The sequence below is a fragment of the Musa acuminata genome, chromosome BXJ1-8 (assembly GCF_036884655.1).
Source record: "Musa acuminata AAA Group cultivar baxijiao chromosome BXJ1-8, Cavendish_Baxijiao_AAA, whole genome shotgun sequence".
NCBI classification, from domain to species: Eukaryota; Viridiplantae; Streptophyta; class Magnoliopsida; order Zingiberales; family Musaceae; genus Musa; species Musa acuminata.
The window spans coordinates 6,606,803-6,628,311 of NC_088334.1; the positions used below are offsets into that span (position 1 = coordinate 6,606,803).

The 21,509-nt window shown below is 37.2% G+C and overlaps 1 protein-coding gene across 3 annotated transcripts in view; it reads left to right on the forward strand.

Moving 5' to 3' along the window:
• Nucleotides 1–15,666: 15,666 nt before the first annotated feature.
• Nucleotides 15,667–21,509, forward strand: part of LOC135587287 (truncated transcription factor CAULIFLOWER A-like) — a 45,390-nt gene continuing 39,547 nt past the window's right edge. The window contains exon 1 of one of the 3 annotated variants that reach the window (XM_065078524.1): nt 15,667–16,177. In XM_065078524.1, coding sequence (XP_064934596.1) covers nt 15,990–16,177 — 188 coding nt within the window. In that variant the 5' untranslated portion in view covers nt 15,667–15,989. The remainder of the gene's footprint in view (nt 16,178–21,509) is intronic. The other 2 variants (XM_065078522.1, XM_065078523.1) reach the window with 2 other exon arrangements.

Consider the following 21,509-nt stretch of genomic DNA (forward strand, 5'->3'; position numbering starts at 1 on the left):
ATCCTGCACACTTAAAATCTACTTCGATCTAGATAATTGTTACAAAGCTTGAATCAAATGTTATCCGGCATGTCATTGGTTCATCGATGCTTTATCCGATTCTTCGGCGCATCATCCACTCTTGTGGCATATTGCCCAATCGGCTAGTTGACCTCCACAACTCTGATTTCCTTGGTGTAATTTCTGCTCTTCTTGGTCCGATGCCCGAACCCATGGCCCGAGGTCTTCCGTCGATACGTCGATCGATCCTCCAGCTCGACGTCCAATCTTCTGACATGTTCTACTTCGATCCAACATAATTCTTCCTGCTTTTAATTATCTCTCCCTGATCAAAGCTTCCTGCATCACTCAAAACACAAATCAGATAAACATTATCAATTAGTTTTATCATCAAAATCTGAGATTCAACAATGCCTACCATATATGTGTGACCCTCTAGGCCTAATATCAAGCTGGCTGTGAGTCATACTTGTCAGAACTCCTTCTCACTCAATGAATTATTATCTTCATAATAATTCACTCGACTCATCGACTATAGACGTACAAGGCCACTATGCCACAGTCCCCAAACGATACAGGGGAATCCAATCCATTGGACTTGTCTATCCTCAATTACCGTGTACCTATAGTCTCTCATCCATCCAATATCCCAGAGACTGTATACCGGGCATGGTGCTGTCAGACCCATACGGTTTCTACTCGAGTCTCGCTCTAATCGGATTCTCCCGAAGAATTCTTTCTCTCTCAATCCAAATGACTCTGGCCAAGGATTTGTCCGAGCAAGAACACATGGGATATTCTTCTCATGATACTGAGAGCGAATGATTCTCTATCGACACTCAATAGTCATCGTAAGGTTGATTGCCACTCCCGATAATCGGCTATGCTAGATCTGGAACATCCAAACCTATAAGTCTGATATCAAAGAGTGGAGCACTCATTTAGGACATCCTTGACATCTCAAGTCTAAAGACCAAGTACACCACTAGGATAATGGAATCGTTGTCTGATAATGAGATATCATTAACTATCTAATATTTTGTGAGTGGATCAATTAGTGAACTCATTCTCCAATGAACACTTGCACTATATCCCTAGTGTCTTCACATAAGCAACTATGAGACCAACTGCCTCTATTATATTGACGGGTATATAACACACTAGTATGTCCGGTTATCTCAATATCCCTCTCGAGTAACCTATGACCATGATTATTTAGGGTATGTATTTAAAGGTGAATCGGTCTCATTATCGTGATCTCATCACAATCCGATTCTCATTGCATATATCCATAGACATCATAATATATGTATGTGCATATGCAACAATCAATATAAAGTGATAAAATACCAAAATATAATAAGCAAAAAGATTGTGTGTCAAGGCACACGTGCGATCACTCACGTGATTGGCTTGCAGGGCACCTATGACTAGCACCGATAAGGTTAGGTACGGTGGGGCATAGTGAGTCAACAAGGCTAGGCATGATGACACATGATGGGTTGACATGGTTGGGCGTGGTGCCGCATGATGGGCCACACGATCAGGCATAGTGGTGAGGTCACATGCTGCACATGTTCCTTCTCTTGGTGAGTGGGAAGATCTAGGTGGATCAAGGCATTCTTCGATGAAGGATCATGCACTATACCCACTTGAAATTAAGTTCTCATGGAGAAGTCCTTAGCTTCCATATGGTCATTGTGTGGATCACGGTAGATTCGATAAGATTTTCCTAATGATCCGAATAACCCTTGGGTCATCTAGATCATGACATATGTCTTGGAGCACTCTAGATTGTGCTTGCATACCCCTCCCCCCCTTCTTTGAGATGTTCAGGAGGTAAACGAGTGGCCAAGTAGCAGAAGCACCAATCTCAACCCCTCTAAATAGTGACCTATAGTAATACTTATTCCTCATATTTGATTCTAACTTGGACAATAGCCTTGGCTTCGATTACCAAGATATCAAAGGTCCGTGATGTCATCTTCAACCTTTTCCTCTAGCACCTTAGACTCAAATAGATCATCGATCCTATCACCACCCTCGGTGTCGACAGCAAAGGTTTTATCCTCGAAGGGAGCTGAGTTGATTGCTCTATGGAGGCTGCCCCTTCAAAGGTGAATCTACCTTGTGATGTGGCTCTATCACCTATGGTGGAGTCCTTCAACTCGAACTCCATAGAGTTGACCTTTGACTTGGAGACACTCCAACAAGTTTATCCCATATCGATCAAGTTCGAGTTGATGTTTGCTCAGCCAAGTGACTGACCTTATGTGTCACGCCACATGTTTTACACATGCACAGATGCACTAGAGGTGGGGCTTCGCTTTCCCCTCCATCTATTTTTTGTCGCTTTCAACTTTTGGAAGTTTTTGCTTGCAGATAATGTCAAATTAATGGTGCTTTTTTACGATGTTTGCTAGGGAATGTAGAAGGCTCTGAATCTCCTTGACACTAACCCTTATATTGGCCAACTATAGCCTATGCTTCAAGGGGGTCAACATACTTCCTCTTCACCCGACTCCAATGTTAGGTTAAGAGGGATCCGACCTCCTACAAGGGTTGGAAGAAGAGGTTCTTTTTTGTTTCTTCAAAGAATTGATGGCTGATCAACTTGGATTGGTCTATCCAAAAATTCTCCAAAGTTGCCCCAAGGTTACAAAGGTTGGAAAGAGCAATTTCATCAAATTACTCTAGCCCTATCCGAGTCCACTACAATCCTTCAAATGAGCGAGTAATGGCTCATTAATGCAAGAGTCAGCCTTGCTCCTTAAGATAAGAAGTTAGAGTCTTTCTTTGCGAAATGAGCGGTGAAACTTGCTCTTCTCTTGCAAATATGGATCCCTTAGGGTTTTGCGAGAGAGAGAGAGAGAGAGCAAACAAGCGGTGACAAGAAAACCTTAAGGGAGAGGGTCCCAAGGGTGGCACTTACAAAGATCCCAAATTAATGATCAGTCCAAAACAAATAGGCCCTTCTTACACGTACACACCCAACACTTATACAAATTACATATTTACTGTTTGAATATGTTTACATGAATTAAAAACCTTTCAAACCGCATCACTTCTAATATAGTTTATGATATCAAAATCATAGATTTTATAAAATAATTTTAAAAATAAATATATTTATTTATTTATTAGAAAATTATAGATTAAATAATCAATAAATTATATTGATCTCTCGGTGCAACGTAGTATCAAGTCAACAATCGAGTGAGCTATTGGGCCGGCCCACATTGTATAATCCTATATTTCATACATATAAACCTACAACTTAATTTGTAAATTAGTGATATTTTTTATAATATTTATCGATTCGAATAAAGCATTTGCGGAGATCCTAATATTTTCAACACAAAAAAGAAGATTTTTGTGACAACATTAGTGATAATATTGTGATTAATTCATAAATTTGAAGGATTTAGGATGACAATCTAACGGCAAACCATGTTTTGGTATTTAAAAAATTAATTTAGTTCTAATACATTCAGTAAATCATCTTTTAGTGGCATACATAAATATTTAGTTAGTGTACAAAATTTATAAGCAGCTGTTGTGGTGGAGGCATTGCATTCTTATTATATTTCCAAGTCTAGTAGTCATCAAATTTAGATGAATATCTTTAAACCATAATCTTATTTTGAGTGATAAGAGTCTAAGAAATGACGATCTATCCGTTAGATCCTCACTCTTTCTCTAGAGAATATTTTTGATGATATGAGTAGTTTTGTTAAGAAAATTATTTGACATACGAGGAAATAAAAAGGCATAACGCTAAGGATAAAATTATACCCACTAGCTTGAGAAAGTAGAGAACCGCTAACTTAGCTCTATTGTGATTTATGATAGCTTCGTAAGGCGAAGCAAATAACTTAGTAGAGAAACAACAAGGAATTATTATTAATTTTTAAGATATCAAAAATATGCCTCGGTAATTGTACTTAGGAAAGAAAATCTCACATTTGCTTAGATTAATATTCTGAATCGTAAATTAGGGCGGGTGTAAACTTACCTTAGAATTTTAATTGAAAAATAACTATTTGAAATAAAATTAGATGAGTATATAAACACAAGTGAGAAATGTAAATTAGAGATAAAGAGAGACAAAATTTATAATGGTTTAGTTTTATTAACTAACGTCTACTCTTAATTTCACTATCCTCGGCTCATTGATTTTCTTTAATAATTTTTTATTTTTTTAACAGGTAGATATCATCTAATGTTCTTGTTTTAATACTTAGGGAAAAATCTTATATTCAATCTTATATAAAAATATTATACCATTTAGAATGATACGTTTTACTCAAAGAAGTGAGAAAAACTCAAATAAGACTCAAAGAGGGAGTTCAAATATTTTGCAAACCCAAGGATAAATGCTCTACTAGCAAGAGTCGAACACCATATGTATAACCCCAAAAGACCTCGTAATTATAGCCAAAATATCATATGTTTATGATTTTGGTATATTAGAGGTACCATCATTGACTTTGGTGGGTACCACAATAATAAAGTTTGATACAACCTTTACTTGACATTAGCAATTGTATTGCCACCATAGGTGGTGCCCTCACCAATAATATTAATAAAGTATTGATGTTATTGTCAATCGACTCTAGTGGTATCATTGCCCCTAATCATATTATTCTATGTGTAGCCTTTTAAAGGTCCAGCCCAATTTGAAGCTCAATAATTACCTCAACAAATGCGCTTTATTTTATATCAGTAACAATCTAACTCTTGTTGCATGTTGTTAAAGCTTTTGGTATATTGTTCAAACTTCTAATTTGTTGTCAAAACTTGCATGTTGTTGAAACGTTGTGTTATCGAATCTCCCAACACGTTACCTTATCCTTTAATATTATATTTGATTTTTGACACGTCGATCAATTCTTCTACTTGATATTCAATTCCTTAGTTTGATGATCTTTTGTCACAATAATTGATTCTTTGGCTCAACGTTTGATTCTTTGACAATTCAAAAATATAGATTATACTAATTAGTAACTATTTTATATGAAAATAATATTTAAATACCTAATACTTTCAAGCTTGTTATTTAGACTATCATATTTAGTAAGCAGTTTGGTAGCTTTTCTCAATAAAAATTGTCACAACACAAAAGAACATGTCTTCTTATATTCAGTCAATGGTTCTTAGAATGTTAAAAAATGCAGGTACATTTAAAAAAATGCAGGTACATTTAAAATTTTCTAAAATACCAAATTAATAGATCTTTGCACTGTATCAATATCATCTATGAAACATATCTCCAAGACATGGTAGTATATACCGATTCTCTGGAACCAAATATTTCGTGATTTGTTACATATGACATTAGAGGCTTACATTTTTTAGTTTCAGAAAAGCCTATAAGTATCATCTTTGTCTCCCCAACCTAACTCTACACCAACAACATGGCTCATAAAATGATACTCACTTACGTTCTTGTGGTGTTTTTAACACTATCTAAAGGGCTTGTTTGGGGGATTCGTTGGGTACCACCGTCTGCTCCGAGCCCAATCAATAATCCTTCCTCACATATTATGCATGAGTTTGGAGAGATGAGGGAATTAGTACCACCGTCTGCTCCGAGCCCACTCAATAATCCTTCATCACATATTATGCATGAGTTTGGAGAGATGAGGGAATTAGTATCACCGTCTGCTCCGAGCCCACTCATTAATCCTTCTGGAGAGATAAAGAGATCAATATTTATTGGTTCGAATTTAATCCATAATCCTTTTGAACAGAGCAAGGAATCAGTGCCTTCTGGTCCGGACCCAATCCATCATCATTTCGCTCCGAGCCCACTCATTAATCCTTCTGGAGAGATAAAGAGATCAATACTTATTGGTTCGAATTTAATCCATAATCCTTTTAAACAGAGCAAGGAATCAGTGCCTTCTGGTCCGGACCCAATCCATCATCATTCCGCTCCGAGCCCACTCATTAATCCTTCTGGAGAGATAAAGAGATTAATATTTATTGGTTCGAATTTAATCCATAATCCTTTTGAACAGAGCAAGGAATCAGTGCCTTCTGGTCCGGACCCAATACATCATCCTTCCGGAGAGATCTAGATGTCACTGCTTTGGGTTCGAATTCCTTCAATAATCCTTTTGAAGATAACAAGCAATCAGTTACTGCTTGAGGATTCGGAAGCACTGATGTATGCTTCTACAGAAATATAATAAAATAAGTTATTTTATATAGTGTGTCATTGACATAGTTTTATAGTTTGTTTCATATTATTAAAGTATATCAATTTAACATAACAAATAAATTGGTTAATTTTTGTTACCTCATCATTCTCTCATGATTTATAAAATGATTAAATTTCATACCACATCCATAGACATATTCTTATTATGATACTTTTAGGATATGTGAAACATCTATTAACATAAGTGCTTCCATAGTTAAATTTCTCCTCTAATGGAATTGTTTATTGTATTTAGACTAACATGCTTAGATGGAGCTAACATGTCAGCTATGTCATTTTTCTTTATTCTCGAGTTGGGGAGCTAAGTAAATTTAGGTCAAGAAGTAAGGCTTGATTTGTGTTGTTGTCCAAGTTGTGGGCTATAGGGTCTTCGGGGTTGGTGGGGATTGAGTTAACACTTAGATGGTGGTCAAGGCGCATTGTAGGTCAGAGTAGGCTGATAAGGTTGGGCATAGTGGGGCACGGTGGGTCAACAAGGTTAGGCATGACGACACATGATGGGTTGACATGGTTGGGCATAGTGGCGCATGATGGACCACACGGTCAAGCATAGCGGTGAGGTCACATGCGGCACACGTTCCTACTCTTGGTGAGTGGGAAGATCTAGGTGGATCAAGGCATTATCTAACGAAGGATCATGCACTATACCCACCTGAAATTGAGTTCTCATGGAGAAGTCCTTAGCTTGCACATGGTCGTTGCGTAGATCATGACAAATTCGATGAGATTTTCTTGATGATTCGAATGACCCTTAGGTCATCTAGATCATGCCACATGTCTTAGAGCACTCTAGATTGTGCCTGCATACCCCTCCCCCCCTTCTTTGAGATGTTCGAGAGGTAAACGAGTGGCCAAGTAGCAGAAGCGCCAATCTCAGCTCTTCTAAATAGTGGCCTATAGTAATACTTGTTCCTCACATTTCATTGTGACTCAAACATCCTTGGACAATAGCCTTGGCTTTGATCACCCAGCTATTAAAGGTTCATAATGTCATTTTCAACATTTTTCCTCTAGCACCTCAGACTCGAATAAATCACCGATCCCATCACCACCCTCGGTGTCGGTAGCAAAGGTTTTATCATCAGAAGGAGCTGAGTTGATCGCTCTGGTAGAAGCTACCCCCTTAAAGTTGAATCTACCTTGTGATGTGGCTCCGATCACCTATGGTGGAGTCTTTCAACTTGAACTCCATAGAGTTGACCTTCTACTTGGAGACACTCCAAAAAATTTATCGCATATCGATCGAGTTCGAGTTGATGCTTGCTCGGCCAGGTGACTGACCTTATGTGTCACGCCACATGTTTTACACATGCACAGATGTATTAGAGGCGGGGCTTCGCTTTCCCCTTCATCTATTTTTTGTCGCTTTCAACTTTTGAAAGTTTTTGCTTGCTCAGATAATGTTAAATTCATGGTGATTTTTTGTGACGTTTGCTAGGGAATATAGAAGGCTCCGAATCTCCTTGACACTAACCCTTGTATTGGCCAACTACAGCCTATGCTTCAAGGGGGTTAGCATTCTTCCTCTTCACCCGACTCTAATATTAGTTTAAGGGGGATCTGACCTCTTGCAAGAGTTGGAAGAAAATGTTCTTTTTTGTTTCTTCGAAGAACTGATGGCTGATCAACTTGGATTGGTCTATCCGAAAATTCTCCAATGTTGCTCCAATGTTGCAAAGGTTAGAAAGAGAAATTTCATCAACATACTCTAGCCCTATCCGAGTCCACTACAATCCTTCAGATGAGTGAGTAATGGCTTGTTAATGCAGGACTCAACCTTGCTCCTTAGGATAAGAAGTTAAGAGTCTTTATTTTTGAAGGTTTACTTGGGATGCCTAAAACTTGCTCTTCTCTTGCAAATATGGATCCCTTAGGGTTTTGTAGGAGAGAGAACAAACAAGCGGTGACAAGAAAACCCTAAGGGAGAGGGTCCCAAGGGTGATACTTACGTTTGCGAAATGAGGAAGATCCAAAATTATTGGCCAATCCAAAACAAATAGGCCCTTCTTACACACACATACCCAATACTTATTTAAATTACATATTTGGTGTTCGAATATGTTTAAAACCACATTACTTCTAATTTAGTTTATGATGCCAAAATCATAGCTTTTATAAAATAATTTTTAAAATAAATATATTTATTTATTTATTAGAAATCTATAGATTAAAAAATTAATAAATTATATTGATCTCTCGGTGCAATGTAGTATCAAGTCAACAATCGGGTGAGCTATTGGGCCAGCTCACATTGTATAATCATATATTTCGTACATACAAACCTATAACTTAATTCGTAATTTAGTGATAATTTTTATAATATTTATCGATTGGAATAAAGCATTTGCCGAGATCCTAAAATTTTCAACACAAAAAAGAAGAATTTTGGTACAGCATTAGTGATAATATTGTGATCAATTCATAAATTTAAAGGATGTAGGATGAAAATCTAACAGCAAACCATGTTTTGGTATTTAAAAAAATTAATTTATTTCTAATTCATTCAATAAATCATCTTTTAGTAGTATACCTAAATATTCAGGGTACAAAATTTATAAGCAGTTGTTGTGGTGGAGGCATTGCATTCTTATTATATTTCCAAGTCTAGTAGTCATCAAATTTAGATGAATGTCTTTAACCAAAACCTTATTTTGAGTGATAAGAGTCTAAGAAATGTTGATCTATCCATTAGATCCTCACTCTTTCTCTAGAGAATATTTTTTGATGATATGAATAGTTTTGTTAAGAGAATTATTTGACATCCAAGGAAATAAAAAGACATAGCGCTAAGGATAAAATTATACCCACTGGCTTGAGAAAGTAGAGAACCGCTAACTTAGCTCTATTGTGATTTATGATCGCTTCGTAAGACGAAGCAAATAACTTATTAGAGAAACAACAGGGAATTATTATTAATTTTTAAGATATCACAAATATGCCTCGGTAATTGTTCTTAGGAAAGAAAATCTCGCATTTGCTTAGATTAATATTCTGAATCGTAAATTAGGACGCGTGTAAACTTAACTTAGAATTTTAATTGAAAAAATAATTATTTGAAATAAAATTAGATGAGTACATAAGCACAAGTGAGAAATGTAAATTGGAGATAAAGAGAGACAAAATTTATAATGATTTAATCTTTTTAACTCACGTCGGCTCCTAATTTCAATATCCTCGGGTCATTGACTTTTATTAATATTTTTTTTTTTAATAGGCGGATATCAACTATAACTTTTATAATGTTCTTATTTTAATACTTAGGGGAAAATCTTATATTCAATCTTATATAAAAACCTTATACCATTTAGATCGATAAGTTTTACTCAAAGAAGCGAGAAAAACTCAAATAAGACTCAAAGTGGGAGTTAAAATATTTTGCAAACTCAATGATAGGTGCTCTACTAGCAAGAGTCGAACACCATATTTATAACCTCAAAAGAACTCGTAATTATATCCAAAATATCATATATTTATGATTTTGGTATATTAGAGGTACCATCATTGACTTTGGTGAGTGCCACTATCGTAAAGTTTGATACAACCGACATTAGCAATAGTATTGCCACCATAGGTGGTGCCCTCACCAATAATATTAATAAAGTATTGATGTTATTGTCAATTGACTCGAGTGATACTATTGCCCTAGATCATATTATTCTACATATAGCCTTTTAAAGATCCAAATTTGGTCCAATTGGAAGCTCAATAATTACCTCGACAAGTGCGCTTTATTTTATATCAATAACAATCTAATTTGGATTCGAACAAAATCTTAATACATCAATAACTCTTGTTGCATTTTGTTGAAGTTTTTGGCATATTGTTCAAACTTCTAATTTAATGTCAAAACTTGGCATGTTGTTGAAACTTTCAGCATGTTATATTATCATATCTTCCAACACATTATCTTATCCTTAAACATTATGTTTGATTTTTTGACATATCGATCAATTCTCCTACTTGATATCCAATTCCTTAGCTCGATGAAGTTTTAGCACAATAACTAATTCTTTGACTGAATGCTTGATCCCTCGACGGTTCGAAAATATAGATTATAATCATTGTTAGCTATTTTATATGAAAATAATATTTAAATACCTAATACTTTCAAGTTTGTTATTTAGAATATCATATTTAGTAAGCAATTCTTAACTTTTTCTCAATAAATGTAATGATCATCAACTTTTCTCAATAAAAATCTTCACACGACAAAAGAGCGAGCTTGTCTTCCTATATTTAGTTAATGGTATTTGAATGTTCATAAATGCACATATCTCTATCCATCTAAAATGCATTCATGTATATTTAAAATTAAAAAGAATATGGATCAATATCATCTATGGAATATATCTCCAAGATGTGGTTGTATATACAGATTCTCCAGAATCAAATATTTCAAGATTTATTGCATATGAAATTGGTGACTTTCATTTTTTACTTTCATAAAAGCCTATAAGTATCAACTTTGTCTCTCCATTCTAATTCCATAACGTGGCTCATAACAGGAAACTCAGTGCTTGTGGTGTTTCGAACACTATCTTAAGGAATCGTTTGGGGGCTTCGTGAGATACAAGAAAATATTTCTTTGAGTCCAAACTCAATCCACAATCCTTGGGATATTTTGCATGAGTTTGGAGAGATGAAGGAATCCACAATCCTCTACATGCATTGTAAGAGGATTGGCGACAAATGTTATTGCTTGAGGATTTAGAAGCACTGATGTAAGCTTCTATGGAAATATAATAAAATAAGTTGTTTTATATAGTGTGTCATTGACTTGGTTTTATAGATTGTTTCATAAAGAATATCAATCAATTTAACATAACAGATAAGTAGGTTAATTTTTGTTACCTAATCATTCTCTCATGATTTATGAAGTGATTAAATTTCATACCACATCCATAATATATATATTCTTGTTATGTTCCTTTTAGGGTATGTGAACGTCATTAACATATGTACTTTCGTAGCTAAATTTCTCCTCTAATGAAATCGTTTATATCATCTAACTAAATTCACAAAAATAGAGTAAGATAAATCGTACAAGATTGTTTTAATATCTAATTCACTTGTATAGGATAAGTTTCACTTAGTAGTATACCCAATGAATGGTGTTTCTTCTAAAGCTAACCCAATCAACAGTCTGTTAACATACTGACATTTCACTATATTTTCATCGATATTTTTAATTGATTTGAACATAGCAAGTATAATAAGCTTAAAGAGAGCCAGGAATATGACTTTTGGGATAAACCTAATCCATAATCTTTTGAAGAGAGCAAGGAATCAATGTCTTCTGATCCAAACCCAATCCACAATCCTACAATCCGTAATCCTTTTGGGAGAATAAGATCCTTTTGGAGAGAGTAAACATTGTGTTCCTCTTAGTCCAGACCTGATCCGCAATTCTCTCCTTGAAATCATACAAGGATGCTTTATTGTTTGTCACCGGTGGATGCTTGCTAATATAGTTGGTAATGAAAGCAGACAATTACTGTATATTGAACAATAATAATAATATAGTAATCAAGGGAAGCAATTTACGTGACTCGAACAAAGAGAAACTTTGAATAATGATCCAACTTGTATCGGCGATTTCTAGTTCAGTTCACGTCGAAAGTAGACACTATTGCATCTTGAATAATACTAATAACAATGATCCAATAAGGTTTTCACGAGGGAAGTTAGTTTTAGCATTTTAAATAAATCACTCGAGAGAAACGTTATCAATGACCAATATCTGTCTAATAAATTATTTGGATAGACTTTGGTTGTTTGAGCTAAAAGTTAATTCGAATTTGATATGATTCTTTTCTTTAAATTTTTTTTTATTTTGAAGATAAAATCAGTTGAGTAATTGAAAATGTTTAGTGTGTGGAGATATACAGTGAGCCCCCTTTTTTATAATAGAAGTTTAAATTTATTACATTTACTTATTGCCTGATTTATTCATAATGGGGGCATGCTATTTGATCGTAATTGCCAACATCCTTTGCCAAACCTATCGATTGGGCATGGTCAACTGACTCTGTTCCAACGGGTCAAGTCACTTCGTTGTGTCAGTCATGTAGAATCGAGGTGTTGGCTAGATGACTCCATCGTATTGACCATATAGAGTCGAGATATTAGCCAAATGGCTCTCAACCATGTTAAGTCGATATATTAACCATATAACCTCATCGGGTCGTCTAAGTGGCTTTACCAACTTGATTACATAAAACTGAGTAACTAAGATGGAGCTGATATGTCGGATGCATGGCACTAAGCTATTTCATTTTTCTCTATAACATAAATAAATGCATCTTTTATACATGTATTGTAAAATTATTAGTCCAACATTTGATTTGATTGTATCATCATCATCTTATAATAATAAATAAAATTAATCAAATTTAGAACGTATGAAGAACATGAATTTCATGTTTAAAAGATAAAATTATATTTTTTTACCTTCATCTTCTTCCTTAATTTCTCCTCCTATTTATGATTATTTATCTTTGTGTCTCAAAACTTGTTTCTAGCTATTAATTCATATATAAGGATTTCATCTTATCTTATCTTGAATCTAGTAATTAAACTATACTATTTTGCTTCAAGAATGCATTGATTAACCATTATGTGATAAAATGGTTTTTGAAACGTCCTTAATAAGTCCTTTTAGATTTAAGAATAGTGTACATGTCATTACAAATTTGATATTGCATATTTAATTCTACAAATAGTAATATCCTCCCAATATATTCATTTAGAAAATTTACGTAAAATCATGATAAATTAAATTATCATTAGATAAATTATATTAAAATGATTGAAAAATACTTAGTATTTTTCAGCTTGTGATTTAGAATATCATCTTTGGTAATGAATTAATATTTTGAATTTAATGATCTAGTATGAGCATATCATTTTATATTTTATTGAATGATATTTGGTTTTCATTGATGCAAGTACCTCTATTTAGACGAGGGGGAAGGTGATGGACGAAGACGATGGGGAAGGGTTGGCGATGAGGTGGAGGTGGCTAATGGTAAAGGGGTGATATCGTCTTACTATTAGGTAGAAATAATGCTAAGGAAGGACAGGAGAAGGAAGAGTATTGATGAGATTAAAAAAATAAAAATTATTATTTAGGAAAAACGATAACATAGGGCATCATTTGAGAAAAAAATTGAAAAAGGAGATGTTTTTTAGGAAAAATCATAAAAAAATCAATTTAGCGCAACAAAAAAATTGATTTTGTTTTAAAATTATCAATCTTTTATGACTTATAAAACGGCTAAATTTCATACAATATTTTTAGATATCTATTCTTACCATACTAATTTTAGGGTATTTGTATCTTCTTTTAATATAAGTGTTTCTCTAGCTAAATTTTTGACATAACTCTCCTAATATCTCATATTGATAAGAGTTTTGTTCACTCAATATATCCTTTTCTTTAAGCCATTAACGTTTAGGCCACCTATTTCCATATCACCCGTGTTTTAGGACATAAATAAAATAATTAGATTAAAGAGGACACAACACATTGAAGTATATATTGGTTAAACATGAGAAAAGGGCATCATGTATCCTCGTTTTTAATAAAGAGAAATAATGAATACGAAAAATATTCACTTAGTTTTACTAAAAATAAGAAATTTAATAAAGAGAAATAATGGATACAGGAAATATTCACTTTCACTCGTGACTCTAAAAAAAAACTCCACTGGCAAATATACTATGTCAATCAAATTTTTTTTGTTTTGAAAGATATCATCCAAGTGGGTGTCGACTATATTTTCTTTCACCAACTATATATATATATATATATATATATATATATATATTTTGTAAAATATAAAAAGAACATATATTTGTCTTTATAAATTTTGATTTAGCATATCGAATTGGGCACTTATTTCTCTCCTTATCATTCATAGGGAATCATCAACTTTAGTCGGTTTGAATAAAAAAGATTAAAAGAAATATATATGTCTACAATCTTAATAGTTTTTTTAAAGAATATTAAGGTTATGAAAGTTTCTATTCAAGTTTTAAAAGCTCACAAAAAATATATATGCTAATAAAATTGCACTGCGAGCCAAAGAGCAACATGCTCTGTGGAAGCATCGGAACCAAATCTTTTATATTAAATCCTCTAATTGAATTTTTATATCTTGAAAATTTCTATCATTAATTATTATTTTTTGACTCAAATGCATCCTCTTCGGCTTTTGTTCTGTGACGTAATGCATCACCTCGGCAAAGCCTTGTCGTCTCCGTATCCGCTGTTTGACCACGTCGATTCGTCTCTCTCTCTCTCTCTCTCTCTGTCCGGCTCGTCGTTACTCGCAAATCCGCCGTTGAAGTACGGAACTTAAACCACGGCCGCACAACCTTTTCTACTTGGATGGATTATACAATACGTCAATTAATCAATTAATATAAAAGAAGGTCGATTTCTCGAATCCCTTTACAGATTTTCCGTCGCTTTCTTTCTTTAATTTCGAATATATTTTAGATTTGACAGTCTGTACCCATTTTTACATTTCATTTCAAAATAGCTTCATTAATAAGTTTTTTTCTACTAAGTTTCAGTTTTTTTTTTATGAGTTTTTTTAGGTTAATTCCTATATATGGTATAAGAATTATGGATTTTTAAAATATTTTTTTTCATAAGGATGCATATATAAGGTTAATAAATATTTTTCGATTCATTTTTTTTGCTGTTATAATGTTTTTAAAAATATGTCAAAAATACTGTAACTAGGAAGTCAAATTATTTGTAGGTTTATTTTCAAATAGAGAACATCTTAAAATAATATCTATTTTAAAAATGATTTTTTTGTTTTTAAAAATAAAATTCAAATAATGTGACTTTTGTATGAGTCATGGTGTTTTTCAACATGATTACAATGTTTTCGGTACATTTTCAAACATTATAACAAATGAAAATAAAAAAAAATATTAAAAAAATAAAAATATGATTCGAATAGGAATTCAATCTAAAAACCTTAATTATAATATTTTTAATAGTATTAAACAAATAATATAATGTAATAGAAATATACTGTAAGAAAGTAAGAAAAAATAGGGTTAAAAAATAGATAGATGGTCGTCACATTAAGAATATATTCGAAATCAAGCAAAGAAGAGAAGTCTAAAAAAAATAAAAAGCAATCCTCCGGTTTTTTTTTTTTGTTGAGAAATCGTTTATATATATTTATATTAATATTTTTTAAAAAGAAATTGAAATATTTGAAGGGACATTTTTTTTTTTGTTTTCACGCCACCGAAACTTTTATTTCCATTCTCTTTACGGCCACCCAAAGTCTTCACCACCACCGTCATGTTTCGAACAGATTGCTACGGCTGTGGGCCCTGCTACTTCAGTCTCTATCCGCTCCGACCACGCGTCGCCCGATAACGTCTTGATGCGTAGCTCAGCACACGGGAAACAGAGTGTGCGGGAATGCGCCCGACCGACGAATCGCCCACCCGCTGGATGACCAGCCACCTGTTCGTGATCGGCCTTCAGGTATCGTGTGCCTGCGGAGGTACCCACCGAAGGCGACAGATCTCGCTTCCCACGCCGCTTCATGTGTGGTATCTGCGGCCGGGTCCACCGGCGCAGGTGATTCCCGATTGTAACGAATCGTTTAAGGTCGACCGCGACGCGTCTCCCCTCTACTTCCCGTTCCTTCCCCCCACACCTTCTTATCCTGCCTCAAAGCTGCCTCTTCGATCTCAAAGATAGGGTTCGAAAGGGAGGGAGGAGGAGATGGCGCCGCGAGGGAGGGTGGAGCTGCGACGGATCGAGAACCGCATCAGCCGCCAGGTGCGCTTCTCTAAGCGCCGGGGCGGCCTCTTCAAGAAGGCCTACGAGCTTGCCGTCCTCTGCGACGCCGAGGTCGCCCTCGTGGTCTTCTCCCCCGCGGGGAAGCTGTACGAGTTCTCCAGCGTCCTCAGGTGCGCCACCTCCCCCTCCCCGCCCCCTCACCCCTTGCTTATTGTACTATGATTGCTAATACTACAATTCCTTCACAACCACCGCTGCTTTGGATCATATCTTTCAAGATCCATCTCGAAACCCTAGGCATTTGGTCCGCCTGTCTCTTGGTAGCCAAGGCTTCGCTTACCTCCTCTCTCGTTCTTGGCCAGACGGCAGGGAGGTCGCACGCGCCTGCCGATGCGGGAACGGGAGAGGGGTCTGAGTGTGTTTTGGGGGCGTTCCAACACTGCCGCTTTCTTCTCTTTGTCAGTTGACTGTATTGTCGTCGATTCTGACTTGCCCTATCATTTCAGTGGCATGTGCACTGCCGACCTCTTTGTTGTGTCACGTAAAACAGCATAATATGTTCTATTCCCGTAGTAACATTCCACGTTGAACGCAGACTTCTATGCTTGTTATTTTCTGGGAGGAATCGCTTGATTTATCAACATATGATCTTATATAGCGCTGCCATGACTCCCATCAGTAATTTCACATTCTTAGAATATGTTTCTTATCGTCTTAAATTCAGCTGCTTGATTTATCTGCATAGTATAATTTTGTATGCGCTGTCACGACCTCCATCAGTGCCTTTTTCATGTTACATGTTACATTTTTAGAAGCTTAATCCTTCCGTGGGGCTAAAGGTCAGTTATCACCAACTTGAAAGCTAGGATGACAAGGTCTTTGTTTGCTGATGTATCAGTCTTGTGATCAGTCAGTGGTAAAAATACTTGATTGTTCTTCTCATAGTCATTTCACCATTGCGTCACCACCCATCAATACATTACAATGCCAACTTTAACTTCGATTCTAGAGACAAGACATCACTATATATATTAATGTCCGTGGGTGAGTTAACGTGGTATCTTATTTGAATTTACATCAGTAATTAAAAAATATTAAGTGTCAAGTCCGTGCTCGTCTTGAAGTTCTGAAATATTAAAATATTAAAATATATAATATAATTAATTAATAAATTTTTAAAATTAAGAATTTAATAATAATTTTAAATAAACAAAGAATAGTATTGTCATAATCTAAAAAATATATTATCAATCTAATAAATAAAGATTACTTTATACATTAGTCAATAATCTATTATTAATAATATATTATTTATTATTAACAGTAATTAGGGAAAAAGAAAAAAAGGGTTAACAATAGCATAGTGTCACGAACGGTCATCGCGCACCTGCAACAATTCCGTTTAACGAATCGTTCGTCACTCTAATATACATGTACAATTGCTTGATAGTATGTTTTGACTTGGTTTTAGGTTCTTTTGCTTGTAAAAATGTAAGTTCGAACAAGTTGCAGCGCTACAGTGCAATCGCTCACTGAATCGAGCAAAATAGCTCTAAAACAGCTCCGTTTTCGTGTATCACAAGTTGATTTCTGCAGTTCGCTGTTATACGCGAAACGTCAGCCATCTTAGCACCCTGGAACCACCCGGGTAGCACAGGGTTGGATGGGGCTTCGATATAGTGTCGAGCGTTGAATACTCTTTCGCAAGTTTGCACGTTACCTTGACGGGAACTTGTTGTCGTGCCTAGCACTCGATGAGCAACTGTTTGTGGACTTGTAACTGTTTGTTCAACATTCTAAAGTCCTTGTTTTTCCCTTCTTCCTCTTTTCTCTTATGCACGCAAGGTGCTCGCTGAATTGCTTGTAAAACTTCTCCTTTTCGTGAGATGTCGAGACTTATTTGTCGCTCGTTCTTTGAACTAATCAACTTTCTCTTTTTACAGGTCCTTCGGGACCTGTGAGAGGTTGCAAGTGTGCTGATCTTTGCGGACGCAAATCGCAAGGGCGAAGCGCGACTTAGGCAACACAAGTTAAGTTTGCGTCTTTGTCGCAAGGGTGCCTCGCGATTTAGGCAACGCAGGCTAAGTTCGTGTCTTTACCGAAAGAGTATCTCACGCCTTAGGCAATTCTAGCTAGTATCAGAGCGGGTAAGCACTTCCGAGCGAGCAACGAAAGAACTTCGCAACTTCACCATGGCAAAGCATTGTGGCGAATCAAGCAAGACGGGGCAAGCCGAACCCTTGCCCCAAGCAGTCGCAGGTGGGCTGCAAGTGCATATTCATTCGCATGTTCTTGGAGCCGCTCAGGAGGAGCACGACAGCGAACATGATGTGCGAGAAGTTGGTTACTCTCTACGAGCGGAGGAGGCGTAATCTGGAGCGCCAATCGGGAAAAAGAGTCATAAGGAGAGACTCACAACGACGAAAACCCGCTTGGATGTTCTCGAAGCGAGCTTGGAGGAACTCTACCATGGCCAACGAAGGCTTATTGGGGTAGAGAGCTCGCAAGAAGCGGAGTCCAGGATCGACAAGGTTGAGGCCCTAGTCGATCGATTGTCAGATGACACCAAAGACTCCATGCAACACCTGTAGGAAGTTGTGGCGGAACTCACTTCGAGGGTGTCCATGTTCACAAGGGCACTAAATGCGGGAGGAAGCAACAGTCGCGTTGCACCGCTACAAAATTTAAGGGCACCCAAACCTCATGGTTATGGAGGGGCCAAAGATGCAAAAGAGCTTGAGAATTTTTTGTTCGATATGGAACAATACTTCCGAGCTACAAGGCCTGATTCTGAAGAAACCAAAGTTTCTATAGTGACCATGTATCTGAACGGAGATGCAAAACTTTGGTGGCGAACCCGTTGGGAGGAGGCCCAACAAGGTCGATGTCGAGTTGACACATGGGAGGACTTGAAGCGAGAGTTGAGAACTCAGTTCCTACCGGAGAACACTGAGTTCGTCGCAAGAAGGAAATTAAGACAACTCCGCCAAAATGCTTCCATCCGAGACTACGTGAAGTAATTTTCTGCGTTAATGCTGGACATCCAGGACATGTCCGAGAAGGATAAGCTGTTCAGCTTCTTCGATGGTTTGAAGCTATGGGCGCTACAAGAACTACATTGAAGGAATGTCGCCGATTTGATCGGGGCAATTGATACCGCAGAAAGGCTCACCGACTTCGTTTCCACTGAAGACCCAGGAAGAAAGAAGCAATCTTCAATCAATTGCTCTCCAAAATATTCTTGAGGGAAGGAGCTCGGGGGCGCACAAAAGAAGAGGAGTTCCCACAAAGGGCAAAGCCTGAAAGGCAAGGCCCTAAAACCTGGCGAATGCTTCTTGTGAGGAGGGCCGCACATGGTGAGAGAGTGCCCACAAAAACAGGCACTCAATATTTTAATAACTTCCATCCATCCCCCCAAATCGGATAAGGGCAAGGTTATTGCTCTTAGTTCGAGTAATTCTGAATCCAGTAGAGACGGCGAGGAGTCGTAAGGACCCCGAATGGGAGCAATGCGTTTGTTGAACGTCATGCAGGGTCAAGTGGGGGAGAACATGAAGACAAAGCTACAAAAAACAGGAAGTGGTGAGCTGATGTATGTAGACATCAAGCTAAATGGCTAAATGACCGTGCAATGGTGGACACGGGCGCTACCCACAACTTTATTGTTGATCGAGAAGCAAAGTGACTTGGGCTGATTTTGGAGAAGATCCCAAGTTGAATGAAGGCGATGAACTCGGAGGCCATGCGAATCTCCGGGTTAGCAAAGGGAGTCCCCATCAAGATTGAAACATGGAGCGGGAGCACGAACATGATGGTGGTGACATTGGACGACTTCCAAGTGATCCTTGGAATGGAGTTTATGAATGCGGCGAAGTTGGTGCCAATACCGTTCCTAAACACCTTATGCATGATGGGGGGTGACGACCCCTGTGTGGTTCCTGTTTCTCGGAGAGGAACCAAAGACCCCCAACAGATATCGGCATTACAACTGAAGAAGGGTACGAAAAGGCGAACTAACATTCGTGACTGCTATGAAGCTAGAGCCACTCGACGAGAAGGCCATTCATGAACCTGCTATGGTGGCAAACGTCCTAAAAGAGTTCACTGACGTTATGCCACCCGAGTTGCCAAAGACTCTTCCGCCACGCAGAGGCGTGGACCACAACATTGAGCTGGAGCCAGGAATAAAGCCTCCAGCGAGACTACCCTATCGCATGCCCTCGCCATAGTTAGCAGAACTCAGAAAGCAGTTAGGTGAACTGCTAATCGGTGGTCTTATCCGCAACTCTAAAGTACCATTCGGAACTCTCGTTCTCTTCCAGAAGAAACAAGATGGGAGCCTCCGATTATGCATTGATTACCGAGCCCTCAACAAAGTGATGGTGAAGAACAAGTATCTCATCCTGCTCATCACGGACTTGTTTAACCAGTTGGGCAAAGCCAAGTATTTCTTAAAACTCGATCTTTGGTCAGGGTATTGCCAGGTGCGCATTGCTGAAGGCAACGAAGCGAAGACTACCTATGTGACCAGGTATGGAGCATTTGAGTTCTTGGTGATGCCTTTTGGCTTAACCAACGCTCCGGCCACGTTCTGCACTCTCATGAACCAACTATTCAAAGGGTATTTGGATAAATTCGTGGTCGTCTACTTGAATGATATCGTCGTCTACAGTTAAACGCTCAAGGAGCATGTCAAGCACCTTCGGATAATTTTCAAGGTTTTCAGGGAGAACACTTTGTTCGTGAAAAGGGAGAAATGCTACTTTGCTCAAACAAAGATCATATTCTTGGGGCATCGAATCGGTAATGGCTCCATTTGGATGGATAAGTCGAAGGTGCAAGCGGTTGTGGAATGGCGAACTCTAAAGAAGGTGCCAGAGTTGAGATCCTTCCTTGGTTTCGTCAACTACTATCGATGCTTCATAGTGGGGTATTCGAAGCATGCAACTCCACTTATGGAGTTGTTGAAGGAGCAGTCTTGGAGGTGGTATGATAAATGTGAAATTACATTCCAAGATCTAAAGGCTGCCGTTTTGGAAGAACCGGTGCTCAAATTATCGGACTATGGGGAGCCATTTGAAGTCCATACAGATGCTTCAGACTTCGCTATTGGGGGAGCAATCTTGGAGGTGATCTAATAAATGTGAAATTACATTCCAAGATCTGAATGCTCGTTTTGAAAGAATCGGTGCTCAAATTGTCGGACTATGGGGAGCCCTTTGAAGTCCATACAGATGCTTCAGACTTCGCTATTGGGGGAGTACTCATGCAGGAGGGCCATCCGGTGGCCTACGAGAGGTGCAAGCTCAACGAGACTGAGTGACGGTATCCAATACATGAGAAGGAGATGACAGTGGTGATCCACTGTCTATAAGTTTGGCGACACTACCTCCTTGGTTCGCGATTTGTGCTGAGGACGTACAACATCGCTTTGAACTATTTTCAAACTAAAAAGAAACTTTTCCCAAAGCAAGCACGATGGCAGGACTTCCTAACTGAATT